This window comes from Macaca mulatta, chromosome X, assembly GCF_049350105.2.
Source record: "Macaca mulatta isolate MMU2019108-1 chromosome X, T2T-MMU8v2.0, whole genome shotgun sequence".
Classification (NCBI taxonomy): Eukaryota; Metazoa; Chordata; class Mammalia; order Primates; family Cercopithecidae; genus Macaca; species Macaca mulatta.
The window spans coordinates 158,972,715-158,986,996 of NC_133426.1; the positions used below are offsets into that span (position 1 = coordinate 158,972,715).

The window sequence follows — 14,282 nt, forward strand, 5'->3', positions numbered from 1 at the left end:
GTCTGAACAGGCGTTGCAGCCAGGGCCAGTGGGAGGGGGTATGGGCCAGTGCACCTTCCAGGGCCCCATTCATTAGCTTCCACTGCCTCGTGTGACATGAGGCCCATTCTTCACTCTTTGAAGAGAGCAGTCAGCATTTTCAGTAGTGGGTTTCTGTTCTATTGGATGACTCGGAGATTTATCTTTGTTTCCTGTTGGAATTGTTCAAATGTTCCTTTTAACGGATGGTTGAATGAACTTCAGCATCCAAGTTTAAGAATGACAGTAGTGGCCAGGCGTGGTGGCTCAAGCCTGTAATCCCAGCACTTTGGGAGGCCGAGACGGGCAGATCATGAGGTCAGGAGATCGAGACCTTCCTGGCTAACACGGTGAAACCCTGTCTCTACTAAAAAAATACAAAAAACTAGCCGGGCGAGGTGGCAGGCACCTGTAGTCCCAGCTACTAGGGAGGCTGAGGCAGGAGAATGGTGTAAACCCGGGAGGCAGAGCTTGCAGTGAGCTGAGATCCGGACACTGCACTCCAGCCTGGGCAACAGAGCGAGATTCCATCTCAAAAAAAAAAAAAAAAAAAAAAAGAATGACAGTAGTCACACATAGTGCTGTTTATACAGTTTAGGAGTAAGAGTCTTGTTTTTTATTCAGATTAGGAAATCCATTCCATTTTGTGAATTGTGACATAATAACAGCGGTGAAATAAGTATTTACTTAGAATTGTGAATTAGCAATAACATACATTATACAGAGAACTCAAGACATTAAAAGATAGTTAATTCTTGCCTTATACCTCACTCTATTCTGCAAAATTGAAAAAAAAAACCATGGATACCTGGATTTCCTTGGTTTCTTTGAGAATGTAAGAAAAATTAAATTGGAATAAATAATTCTTCCTGTTCACTGGCTCATTTCTCTCTCATTCACTCAGCATCTGCTCAGTGGAAGGCCCCAGGTTAGTAGTGGGGATGCTAAGGTAAGCCAGACTCATGCCTACACATAGGGTCATAGAGTCTAGCAGCTGCAGTCATATAATTAAGGTGGCAAGAAGTCCTGTAAGATGTAGGGGAAATGTAAGAGAGGGGTGAGGGTGTGGGGCTCCAGGTGAGAGTGGTGGAGTGTAAATGCCCTGAGCTGGGGCATCTTTGGCTTTGATAAACTGCAGTTCCTTCTGAAGGAGCTGACTCTAATGAAGCTGGGTGGGTCCAGGGCCAGATTCTCAGAGAGTGAGAGAAAAGCCTGGAATGGAAAGCAACTCTGAGTGGTTTATTTCGGATCGGGGATGAAGAGAGAGGAGTCTCCACCTGGGGCAGGAATGGAAGGTGTCCTGTGCTTTTGTCCCACTGCTATTGAACACAACCCAAGATCTAGGTGAAGGGCATCCATCATCTGCAACGGTTTCCTGAGCAATAAGGCTGAATTTCCGAGCAGGGTGACCCAGAAGCCACTGGCCAGGTGCTTTTCTGCCGAGCAGGGAGAGCCAGAGCTGACTCCATTAAAAAGGCATTCTAACTAGGTTATCTCAAGTGCAATTTGACCAATTGTAAGCATGAGCCAGATTTTAGATGGTAACAAAATGGATATAAATAGTGGTTTGGGTGGGAAAGCAACTGGGAGAGAGGGAAGGAGTTGGTCTTTGACACAGATTCTAGGAGCTTTGAGCTGCACCTGGCTGGGCAAAATTCCTGCACACCGAAATTTTGAAGTACATTCTCTAATAAGAAATACTTAACTGAATTTTATGGGTGAAGCTTCCTTTTTGGGCTAAGTATTCTATGTCCTATTGAGATGTATATTCTCTGATGACTCCTGGAGAACAATGACAACAACAACAAAATCCCAGAGTGTTAGGGCCTGGGGTTTAAAATTATTAGAAATAACAGCCATCGCCATTTGATAAAATACTAATTTACACCAGGCCCGGAGTTTCTGTTGCTCCACATCTTCACTGGCAATTGGTCTTGGTTTGTTTTCTTTGTTTTGCTTTTTATGGATTTTGGATATTCTTTTTTTTTTTTTTTTTTTTTTTGGAGACAGAGTTTCACTCTTTTTGCCCAGGTTGGAGTGCAATGGCACAATCTCGGCTCACCGCAACCTCCGCCTCCCAGGTTCAAGCAATTCTCCTGCCTCAGCACCCCTAGTAGCTTGGATTATAGGCATGTGCCACCACGCCCAGCTAATTTTTTTGTATTTTTAGTAGAGATGGGGTTTCTCCATGTTGGTCAGGCTTGTCTCAAACTCCCAACCTCAGGTGATCCACCCGCCTTGGCCTCCCAAAGTGCTGGGATTACAGGCATGAGCCACCGCGCCCAGTCCGTTTGGACATTCTAATAGGTGTGTAGTGGTATCTCATTTTAGTACACAATTATCTGATGACAAAGGACTCTCGGTACTTTTAGTATGCTTATTTGCCATGTGTGTATCTTCTTTGGTGTAGCGTGTGTTCAGATCTTTGACTGTTTTCATTGTTTTCTATCGTTGAGCTTTAAGAATTCGTGTATATTGTAGAGACAAGTTCTTTACCACATATGTGTACCACAGATGTTTTCTGCTAGTCTGTGGCTTCTGTTTTCATTCTCTTAACACTGTCTTTTGAAGACCATAAGATTTTTATTTTAATAAAATCAACTTGGCAAATTTTTCTTTCACTGATCATGCTTTTGGTGTTGAATTTAAAAACTCATCACCAAACTCAAAGTTATGTGGATATTCTCTTATGTTTTCTTATAGAGGTTGTATAGTTTTTGGATTTTTCATTAGGTCTATGATGTATCTTGAGCAAATTTTCGTGGAATATGTAAGGATATGTCCAGGTTATTATAATTTGTGTATAGATGTCTAATTGTTCAGGCATCTTTTATTGGAAAACCTGTACGTTCACCATTATTGCCTTTGTTGTGAATCACCTGACTGTATGTGTGCAGGTCTGTTTCTAAGCTTTATTCTGTTTTATTAATCTACGTGTCTATTCTTTGCTAATGCTATGTCCTCCACCAAATTCATGTTTTGAAGCCTTCAGCCCCAGGGTGTCTGTATTTGGAGATGACACTTCTAAGGAAGAAACTGATATTAAAAAAGGTCATAAGGGTGGGGCCTTGATCCCATAGAGTTGGTGTGGTTATAAGAAGGGAGAAGAGACAGAAGAAAGTACTTTTGTGCCTGCATGACTTCTCTCTCTCTCTCTCTCTCTCTCTCTCTCTCTCTCTCTGCACATGCACAGAGGAAAGGCCAAGAACGGACATACTGATAAAGGGCCATCTACAAGCCAGGAATAATGCCATCACCAGAAGCCAACCCTGCCAGTCTATGATCTGGGACTTCCAAACTTCAAAAGTGTGAAAAAAAAAAAATTTCTATTGTTTCAGCTACTCAGTCTATGGCATTATGTTATGGCAGCCTGAGCTAAGACATAACCTCAGGTAACACAATATTTTTTTTTGTTTTGTCCTAGAAAAAAAAAATGTAATCTTGGCATTTAAAGTCTGTGGTTCACTTTGAGTTATATTTTTGTATGGTGCAAGATATATGCAATGGCTAGAATTATGTGTCAACCTGTCTAGGCTATAGTGCTCAGCTGTGTGGTCAATCAGCAGTCTACATGTTGCTGTGAAGGTATTTTGTAGATGTGATCAACATTTACAATCAGTTGACTTTAAGTAAAGCAGTATAACTTCCATAATGTGGATGGGCCTCATCCAATTAGTTGAAGGTGTTAAGAGAAAATATCAAGCTTTCCGGGAAAAGGAATTCTACCACAAGACTAACATAAAAATGCTGTGTGAGTTTCTAGCCTGCTGGCCTGCCTTCGCTGTCCTGGAGGAGGCATGGGGAGACCAGGTGGACTGGAGTAGATTGTTGAGAGATGCTGGTGTGGTGAAGATGTCCAGGAAACCACGAGCCTCCAGCCCATTGTCCAAAAACCACCCGCCAACACCAAAGAGGCGAGGAAGGGGAAAGCATCCTCTCAACCCCGGCCCAGAAGCCCTATCAAAGTGAACGGCCCACCCAAGCTCTGACTCCTGTGCTCCCCTGGCAAAACGCCCACCCCAGTCTGTATCATTTCTCTATGAAGCCTCTGTTCTCCCCCCTCCTCCATCCTCTTCCCCAAACCAGTGCCCTTCTTTGATCTCCCTGTTGTCCTTCCAGGTTCCCAAGACAACGCGGAAGGGAAAAGGGACCCGCCAAGGAAGTTCCAGGAACAAAAGTCTCTCCCTGAAAGACCACCATTTCAAAAAACCCTGAGGAATGGAGTGGGCCAACACTATCCAGCCACTCTGACCAGCCAAATGAGGAACTCAATCAAAATGAGCCACAGCAGGACCACAAGGACATGGAGACTTCCACCGTCTCCAGCAACTCCTTGGGCAACCAGTAATTCCTGGGCAAGGCCAGAGACCTCAAGTCTATCTGTAAAGTCTCCAGAGGTCTAACCCCAAATAAGTAGCCAACAGGGTGTAGAGTACATTTTACACCCCACAGGGTATGCCCCATGGTGATGGAAATAAAATGAACATGTTGTAAAATGATGTGTGTGTCTGTGTGTCTCAAATGGTGGGGGTAGGGAGTAAGGGGGAAGAGGTGGGAATGTGGGAAGGAAGGGAGGGGGGATCCTCTACAATTTCTTTCAATTCAACTTGCTCTTCTTTCTTTAGTTTCCTAGGGTGATAGTTTTGGTTATTGATTTTAGATTTTATTTTCTAATATAAACATTTAAAATATGCTATATATTTCCCTCAAAGAAACACTCTAGCTGAATCCCACTTTTTGTATGTATATTTTTATTTTCATTCAACTTAATGCATTTGTAGAATTCTCCTGAGACTCCCTTTTTGACCCATAGGTTATTTGGGAGCATATTTTAAAATTTCCAATGTTTGGGCATTTTTCAGATATCTTGGTGTTTGGTTTTGAGTTTAATTATATTATGGTCTAAGAAGAGGCTTTCTATTATTTCTATTCTTTTCAATTTGTAAGCTTTGTTTGATGGCCCAGAGTACCATCTATCTTGGGAAATATTTCATGCACACTTGAGAGGATTGTTTATTCTGCCAATCTTGAATGCAGTGCTTTTCTTACTCTTTTATTTGGTCAGAGTAGTTAATGGTGCTTTTCAGGTCATCTGTATACTTCCTGGTTTTCTGCTTCCTTTTTCTCCTAAATACTGAGAAACAAATCAAACAGTTTTGACAAATATTTAGTCCCATGAAACCACAACCACAGTGAAGGTGCAAAATATATTCATCATCCCCAAAAGTTTCTTCCTGTCTTCTTGCTGTCAAGCCACCCCTTCAGTAGAAGTGATCCAAGGTGAGCAGAAGTGAGCATCCACCAACCATGAGCATTTTCCCTATTAACAAAGGCAGGTAGGCACAGAGAGCAGCAGTTGCTTTCACACACAGGCAGCATCCAGGAGGAAAACCAGATCGACAGTGTCAGAAGGAGAGCTTTCTGGCCGGGACACAGGCTATCGCTCCCTTTCTTGCACACTGCCAGTCCCCAAGTCTGGCTCTGCCTTCCTGGCCTCCCTGGCTCAGGTGGGCGATTCACACCACCTCTGCATCTCCCCCACACTCCCTACAGACTGAATTAAGGGACTTGCCACTTTCTTTTGTTTTGTTGACTTGGTGTTTCCTCAGCATATATTCAATAAAAGTTTCTGTAGGAATTAATAAGTGCATGGAATGAATGAAATTACCAGGCATGGGAATTCTTTTATTCAAATTATGGAGTCTGCCTATCCCGGGCCTCCTGCCTGCATGAAGAAACCCACAGTTCCTTCACCTGTGCTCCTTTGGGTTCAGAAATTCCGTGGCAACTACCACAGAGCGGGTCACTGCAGATGCCTTCTCCCTAGGCCCAAACACTGTCATGGAGGTGAGGATGCTCCCAACAGGATGGTGCATGATGCTTCCTCTATTGGACCCCCCACATCCCCATCAGTTCCACAAGGAAGGGTGCCAACTCCACTGCCTTGCCATCCAACCCGCTTACGTACACAGCATGGGCCAGCCCACTACAGTAGACACTGTCTGGTGGCAACATAGACCAGTGATCAGAGCCCCAGGACACCTGTTTCCTCGTGTGCCAAGAGATCAGAAGTCTCACGAGTCCATCGGAGACATAGTCACCACCTGCATCTTTTTCATTGCATGTCCACAGTCAGTCCTTCATCTGCAGAGTTGGAGCTGACTAGTCCCAGGGCACTCTTCCTCCAACTTCCTCTCCATGCAGCCATGCTGCCACCTTACACTCCTCATAAATATTCCTGGCCTGTCTTGGCTGTTGCTCAGTCCAGGCTCTATGGAGGGTCCACAGGGGATAAAACAGCAGCCCGCAGCAGGCATGAAGACAACTCCCTGCCCTGGGACACTGGCAAAAGTGCACACAACCACTGGAGTGGTCGAGAGGGAACTCACCCAGAATGATGCAGGGAGCCAGCCATACTCTTCGTGAGAGAGGGGAGGGGATTCTGAGGGAGGGTTGGGTGTTCAGCACACCGCTGGTGCATTCAGTCAACAGGCCTGTCCATTCAGATCACACGGACCCCTCCAGCTGGTGATTATGATACTAGAATTTTCGAAGCCTATTCCTGTTCATTGTCCTGCCCTCCATCTTCCCTTACCCCTTCTGTCCCTCAGGTTCCTGCCCCCACCGGACTGAACTCTGGATTCAGAGCTCTGAATGACAGCCTGCCTGGGACTCTGTGGACTTCGTTTCATATATGGTCTCTCTCATGGACTCTGGCCTTTGCTCTCCCCTTGTATTCGTTCATTTTCATACTGCTGTAAAGAAATACCTGAGACTGGGTAATTTATAATAAAAAAAAAAGAACTTTAATGGACTGACAGTTCTACATGGCTGGGGAGGCCTCACAATCATGGCAGAAGGCAAAGGAGCAAAGATATGTCTCACATGGCAGCAGGCAAGAGAGCATGTGCAGGGGAATTGCCCTTTGTGAAAACATCAGATTTCCTAAGACTTATTCACTATGGCGGGAACAGCATGGGGGAAACTTACCCCTGTGATTCATTTACCTCCCACCTTGTCCCTCCCATGACACCTGGAGATTATGGGAGCTACAATTCAAGATGAGATTTGGGTGGGGACACAACCAAACCATAACACCGCTGGATCCTCCCTATTACCCTCATGGGCCGAGGGTGTCCTGTCTGCTCTCTTTCCCTGGCTCCTGTTCATTCTGATCAAATCCTTCTCAAAGGATTTGAGAAATGTCGTGTCTCCATTTCAGAATTTTAAATCATGCCTAGAGAAATGTTACTCAGCACGTCACTGTATAAATCCAGCTTCATATGGCTAAGGGATTAAGTTAGTGTGTACTTAACCGAATTAGAGAAAGGAAAGACACAATTTAAAATAACAGCGAGGCAATATTTCTTCACCAAATTTTATTCATAATTTTCACCAACAATTAGAAGATTGATAACACAAAATCTTTCTGTGAGTGTAGGATATTCACGTCTATTCATTTGTGAGAAAATTCATTGGTACAGTATTTTTGGAATACATTTTGACAGTATTTCTAAAGAGTTAAACTATTCACACCATTTCTACATTAACCCAATGCCCACGTTAATATATCTTTCTTATTGGAAAGTATGCATATGTGTCCAAAAACGTATGCTTATTTCAGTTCTATTAATCATAGCAACAAACGGGAAAGAATGTATATGTGTTTATCAGGAAAAGAAAAGTTTAGTTAACTATGGCACCCACCCACTTTAGAATTCTAGGGGATATTTACAAAAGTGATGTCAGTGGTAGGTACAGTTGGGGGAAGACGTTGCATTCATCTTATTACGTGGGAAAGGCATGTGACATGTCAATATGTACATCACTACTTGTGGGTGTTAGAAACACTATTTATAATTTTCATAAAACATCCATGTCCAAAAAATCCTTGACTGAGCTTTAAAATGCTGTGCATGGAGCTCATCCTCCACACTCTTCTTCATCAAATCACCACCAACTCACCCTTCTCCCTCCCTCTCAACTAACGGAACAACATCACTAACCTCAGAAGTCAGGTCAACAGAGACTGTCTCCATCAGTTCACAGTCCCTCACTTCCTAAAACTCTTACATGTCTTTCCACCTCACCATCTCCCTCACGCCCCCCAGAGACTGAGTTAAGGGCACTGCTGCTTTCTTGTGTTTTGTTGACTTGGTGTTTCCTCAGCATATATTCAATGAAAGTTTTCTGTAGGAATGCGTAAGTGCATGGGATGAATGAAGTTATCAGGCATGGGAATACTTTGATTCAAATTATGGAGTCTGCCCGTCCTGGGCCTCCTGCCTACATGACAAAACCCACAGTTCCTTCACCTGTGCTCATTTGAGTTCACAAATCCCGTGGAAACTACCACGGAGAGGGTCACTGCAGACGTCTTCTCCCCTGGACCAAACACTGTCATGGAAGTGAGGATGCTGCCAACAGGATGCTTCCTGTATTGGACCCCGCATGTCCCCATCAGCTTAACAAGGAAAGCTGCCACCTCCACTGCCTTGCCATACAACTTGCTCACGTTCAGACCTTGGTCCAGCCCTCTCCCCTGACAATGTCTGCTGGCAACATAGGCCAGTGATCACTGCCCTAGGACACCTGTCCCCTTGTGTGTCAAGAGTTCAGAAGCCACAGATGGCTATCTGAGACACAGTCACCACCTGGATCATTTTCAAGGCACGTCCACAGCCAATCCTTCATCTGCAGAGTCTGAGCTGACTAGTCCCTGGGCACTCTTCCTCCCATTTCTCCTCCATGCAGTCCCACTGCCCCTTTCAACTGCATTCCTGACCTGTCTTGGCATTTGGTCATCAGTCAGCAACCCACTCACATAGCCCAGACTCTGTGGAGGGTCCCCAGGGGATAAAACACCAGCCCCGAGCAGGCATGAAGACAGCTCCCACATCTGGGACGCTGGTGAAGGTGCAAAGGACCACTGGAGTGTTCAAGAGAGGCAGCTGGCCCAGAATGATGCAGAGAGTCAGCCAAGCTCTTCCTGAGAGAGGGAAGGGGATTCTGAGGGCAGGAAGGTTGACCAGCACAGCCCTGGTGCATTCAGCCAACAGGCCCGCCCACTCAGATCACAGGGCCCCCTCCAGCTGGTGACGATGGTGCTGGGATTTCCCAAGCCTATTCCTATTCATTGTCCTGTCCTCCCTCCTCCTTCCCCCTTCTCTCCCTCAGGCCCGACTCCACCGTCCTGAACTCTGGATTTAGAGCTCGGAGTGCCAGCCTGCCTGGGGTTCTGTGGACTTGGTTTCTCATGTGGTCTCTCTCATGGACGCCAGCAACGGCTCTCCCCTGGATCCTCCCGGGATCCTCCCTCACGGGCTGAGGGTCTCCTGTCTGCTCTCATTACCTGGCTCCTCTTCAGTCTGACCAAATCCTTCTCAAAGCAGAGAAGAAATGTCCTGTCCACATTTCAGAATTTTAAATCGATTGTGATTTTTATGAGAATTTGAATTGGTACAGCATTTTTGTAATACAATTTTAGAAATATTTTAGATGTTAAACTATGTTCACCCTTTCACTTTAACCCAATGTACGTGTTAATATATCCTTCTTCTCAAAACTTCTAGAATCTGAGTCAAAGACCAACTCCTTCCCTCTCTCCCAGCTGCCTTCCACCCAATCCACTATTTTCATGTATTTTGTTACCATCCAAAATCTAGCCCGTGCTTACAGTTAGTCAATTCGCACTTGAGATTAGCTAGTCAGAATGCCTTTTTAGTGGAGTCAGCTCTGGTTCTCCCTGCCTGGCAGAAAAGCACCTGGCCAGTGGCTTCTGGGCCACCCTTCCCGGGAAATTCAGCCTTATTGCTCAGGAAACCCATGCAGATGATGGGTGTCCATCACCTAGATCTTGGGTTGTGTTCAATAGCAGTGGGACAAAAGCACAGGACACCTTCCATTCCTGCCCCAGGTGGAGACTCCTCTCTCTTCATCCCCGATCCGAAATAAACCACTCAGAGTTGCTTTCCATTCCAGGCTTTTCTCTCACTCTCTGAGAATCTGGCCCTGGACCCACCCAGCTTCATTAGAGTCAGCTCCTTCAGAAGGAACTGCAGTTTATCAAAGCCAAAGATGCCCCAGCTCAGGGCATTTACACTCCACCACTCTCACCTGGAGCCCCACACCCTCACCCCTCTCTTACATTTCCCCTACATCTTACAGGACTTCTTGCCACCTTAATTATATGACTGCAGCTCCTAGATTCTACAACCCTATGGGTAGACGTGAGTGTGGCTTACCTTACCATCCCCACTATTAACCCAGGGCCTTCCACAGAGCAGATGCTGAGTGAATGGAAAAGAAATGACCCAGTGAACAGGACAAATTATTTATTCAGATTTAATTTCTCTTGCATTCTCAAAGAAGCCAAGGAAATCCATGTATGCATATTTGTTTGATTTTACAGAATAGACTGAGGTATAAGGCAAGAATTAACTATCTTTTAATGTCTTGAGTTCTTTATCTCTTGTATGTTATTGCTAATTCGCTCACAATTTTAAGCAAATACTTTTTCCACTGCTGCTGTTATGTCACAATTCACAAAATGGAATGGATTTCCCAATCTGAATAAAAAACAAGACTCTTACTCCTAAACTATATAAACAGCACTATGTGTGACTACCGTTATTCACAAACGTGGATGCTGAAGTTCATTCAACCATCCGTTAAAAGGAACATTTGAACAATTCCAACAGGAAACAACGATAAATCTCCAAGTCATCCAATAGAACAGAAGCCCACTACTGAGAATGCTGACTGCTCTCTTCAAAGAGTGAAGAATGGGCCTCATGTCGAGGCAGTGGAAGCTAATGAATGGGGCCCTGGAAGGTGCACTGGCCCAGACCCCTCCCACTGGCCCTGGCTGCAACGTGTGCTCCGACTCACTCTTCCCCCTCTCTCAAAGCCCATTCATGGAGGGGTGGGTAGGAAAAGTGAGGTCCTCCACTGATTTTTAGCATATGGTACAGGACTTTCACATAGCTGGTTTCAAGGAGGGCCCTTGGACCCCACAGGAACTCGTAGCATGCAGGATCACCGCCAGGCACCTGCCGGTACTCCAGGTAGTTTTCCTGCACGAAATCTTGGGTGAGCAGCTTCCTGGGATCCGCGAAGATACTGTGCTCCCTCCCCTCAAACACCTCCAACACACTCAGCTCCTCCCAGATTTTCTCCTCAGGGGCGCAGTCGCCTTCTTTTGCGATTATGGCCAGGACGATTATCAGGAGGCCTGTCTTGGGCATCATCTGATTGTCGCCCAGCAGGCCATTGTAGGAGAGGCCCAGGCAGGTGACAAAGATGTACAAGTGGCCGACTGGGTCCACTTCTATCAGCTCGATGACAAAGACCAGCTGCAAGGACTCGAAGGCTTTGCTGAAGATCACAGGAAAGAAGTACTGGCAATTTCTCATGACACTCTTCAGCATTTCCGCCTTTGTGACTGGCTCCCTGGCTCGATACTTGAGGAGCAGAAAATGAACCAACTCAGCCACCTTCCTACTGAGTGCTGCCTGGAAGCCGGACTCCAGGTCAGGAAAGGTGCTTGGCCCCTCCTCTTCTTGGCTGCTGGAGTCCTCATCAGATTGGCTCCAGAGTGTGTAGTTGTTGGTAGTGGGGAGGGTGGAGGCTCCCTGAGGACTCTGGGGAGGACCCGGTGACTCAGCAGCAAGCACCTCCCCCCGGGTGACTTCCACTACAGTAGAAGAGGAGGAGGCAGTCTCCTGCTCCTCAGGAGCAGGAGCCTGCGCACCCACTAAGCCCAGGGACTCTCCTTGGGCTTGAAGGCCTTCTTCAGGCTTGCAGTGCTGACTCCTCTGCTCAAGAGGCATGATGACTCTGGTCAAGGCAGCAGGCGGGAGAGTGGACAGGAGATGGGTAATGAAGACTCACAGGCCTGAGGAGAGAGGGAGTGTGTTAGAGGCCTCAGCTGAGAACTGAACTGACCCTTGGAGGCTCTATCAAAGGCTTACTTACAGATCTTCTCCTCCAACGCTCCTCCAGAGCCTTGGGTCCTCCTTGTCGGCCTGACCCCTCAGAACCTGAAGGAGGAAGTAAGAGGGGACCTCAGGGTACAGCTGGCCAGTGCATGATGAGGCTGCATCACTGAGAGTAGGGAGGGTGAGACCAGGTGCTCTGGAGTCCCATTTGTTCTGGGGCAGGTGGGGCCCTTGGTGTGCATTCAAGGCAAACCTTCAGTGTTGGCACTATCTCAGCCCCCTCTACTCTGCGACCTGAGGACACTGCCTCAGACCAAGGCCTCACTGCCTGGTTCCTGGAGCTCCTGGTTCCAGGGAGAGGAATCCACGGGCACTCTGGGTCCAGACTGCAAGCATAGCCACAGATTTCCAGAACTGTCAGGAGGCATGGCGAGACTTTGTGAGGTCCCCACTCTACTGCCGTGGAAGTTCCCCTCTGTGCTCACTCAGAGTCCTTACCTATCTCATTGCAGAGCTTAATCTCGCCATTTTGCTGGCCTGAGAAACTCTCATATCAAGAACTCACATCTCTGATACGGTACAGAAAGCCATGAGGAAACCCACATCTGACCATAGATGCCCAGGTCCTCCCGGGAAGAACAACGAGAGATGTCCAAATTCATTGGAGTCCATGTGTCCTGGGTGAGAAGCCTGCTTGGTCTTCACCTCCACTCCTGGCAGGGGCTGAGACCCTCCCTCTACTGACCTGCGTGCAGCCCCCTGAGACCAAGGCCTCCCATTCCCTGACCTCAGTGATCCCAGGATGATGGAGAGATCTCAGCTGATAGCCCTTTCTAGGCTCTCTGAGATAACAGCATGGGCAGGGCAGATTTCTATGGGGCCCACTGTCCACGTTCTGGCCCAGGGGTACCCTCAATCCTCCCTCAGGCTCCCCGCCTGGATGCATGGCAGATCCTAGGACCACTGCTTCTGTGGACCAGATGGGAGTCCCTGTGTTGACCTGAGTCATCCTCTGAAAACAAGGAACTCGCTCCCCTGAGGTCTAACAACGAAAGTGAGAAGGGGCCACATCCTGTCACCCCCACGTGGGCTGTCCAGGGCTGACCCCTTTGGTTCTAGGGTGAGGATTATGATGGCCTCTCATGGGTTACTCAGCTTTACTCTTGCTGGGGCCTGCCCTTCCTCAACCCCCAAACCCCTGAAATGAGCAGACATCTCCTCTTTACACCAACACCTTATCTCCCTGAGGATTCCCCAACCTCCTGCCTGTAGTACAAATGAGACTGTGACTTAGGGCCATCCCGGATGGGGACCCCCAGAGCTAAGAACAAGGAACAGCCAGACTCTGTGGTGTCCCTTCTTTCTGGGCCAGGGGTATCCCCAGTTCTCACGAAGGTGGAACACCTTGGGTCCTGCAGATCCTGGGATTCTTCCCTCTGCTGACCTGAAGTCCCACTCCTCAGACCACAGCCCTCAACCCTCTGTCACCCTGAAGGCACAATGAGCACGGGCACATTCAGTCACTGTGTACAGCATCCCCCAGCCCAAGGTTCCCACTGATCTGTACTGCAAGGTCCCCTCAGTCCTCCCTCTTCTTCCTCCCCTTGACTCCTGGCAGGGTTGGACCCCAACCCCCTGCTGAAGTGGGTCTGCATCCCTAGGATTCCCCGGCTGAATGAAAAGGTGCCTCAGTTTGAGACAGTTGTACAGTGGGCCCTATGTCTTGGCATGCTGGGTCCCCTCAGGACGCCATTGTCTTCCAGGAGGGCCTGGGCCTTTCCTCTGCTTCTCAAAGGCTATGCTCACGATACTGTACACCTTCCCTCACTTAGCCGTAGATGTGAACGTCAGGATTCACGTGCCTGGCCGCCATTCCCGGAGCTTCCGTGGGTTGATAGCAGGGGCAAAGCCTGGATTCTGCCAGGATGGGGGTGGGGGTGGGGATGGGAATGGGCCGTGGGAGTGGGGTTGGTGTTTGAGGGGTGGGGGTGGGGTTGGTGTTGGGGGATGGAGGTGGGGTTGGTGTTGGGGGATGCAGGTGGGGTTGGTGTTTGGGAGACGGGAATGGTGGCGGGTGTGGGAGTTAGGTTGCCCTCAGTTCTCTCTTGGGGTCCTGACCTTGATTTGTGGCTGAGTCTGGGCCCTGCCCACTTCTAACCAGCCCCGCCCTGCTCACATCAAGCTCTTACGCCAGCGTTCCCTGCAGCTTAAGCGGCAGGGGTTGGCGGGGTGTGGTGGGGGTGACCCAGTCTGAGACCTCTGCTCCTCCAGGCTGTTCCAGGGCTGGCAGCAGAGGCAGAGCTGGATTACTTGGGGCCCTCTGTC

At 47.8% G+C, this 14,282-nt stretch overlaps 1 protein-coding gene across 1 annotated transcript; it reads right to left on the reverse strand.

Moving 5' to 3' along the window:
* Positions 1 to 10,862: 10,862 nt before the first annotated feature.
* On the reverse strand, positions 10,863 to 11,849 carry LOC106995364 (melanoma-associated antigen 3-like). Its single transcript, XM_015128436.3, has one exon. The coding sequence runs from the start codon at positions 11,847 to 11,849 to the stop codon at positions 10,905 to 10,907; it is 945 nt and encodes a 314-aa protein (XP_014983922.2). The 3' UTR covers positions 10,863 to 10,904.
* Between the last annotated feature and the right edge of the window lie 2,433 nt (positions 11,850 to 14,282).

Coding starts and splice junctions, on each gene's coding strand:
- LOC106995364 (XM_015128436.3), bottom strand. CDS start 11,849: ATGCCTCTTGAGCAGAGGAGTCAGCACTGCAAGCCTGAAGAAGGCCTT.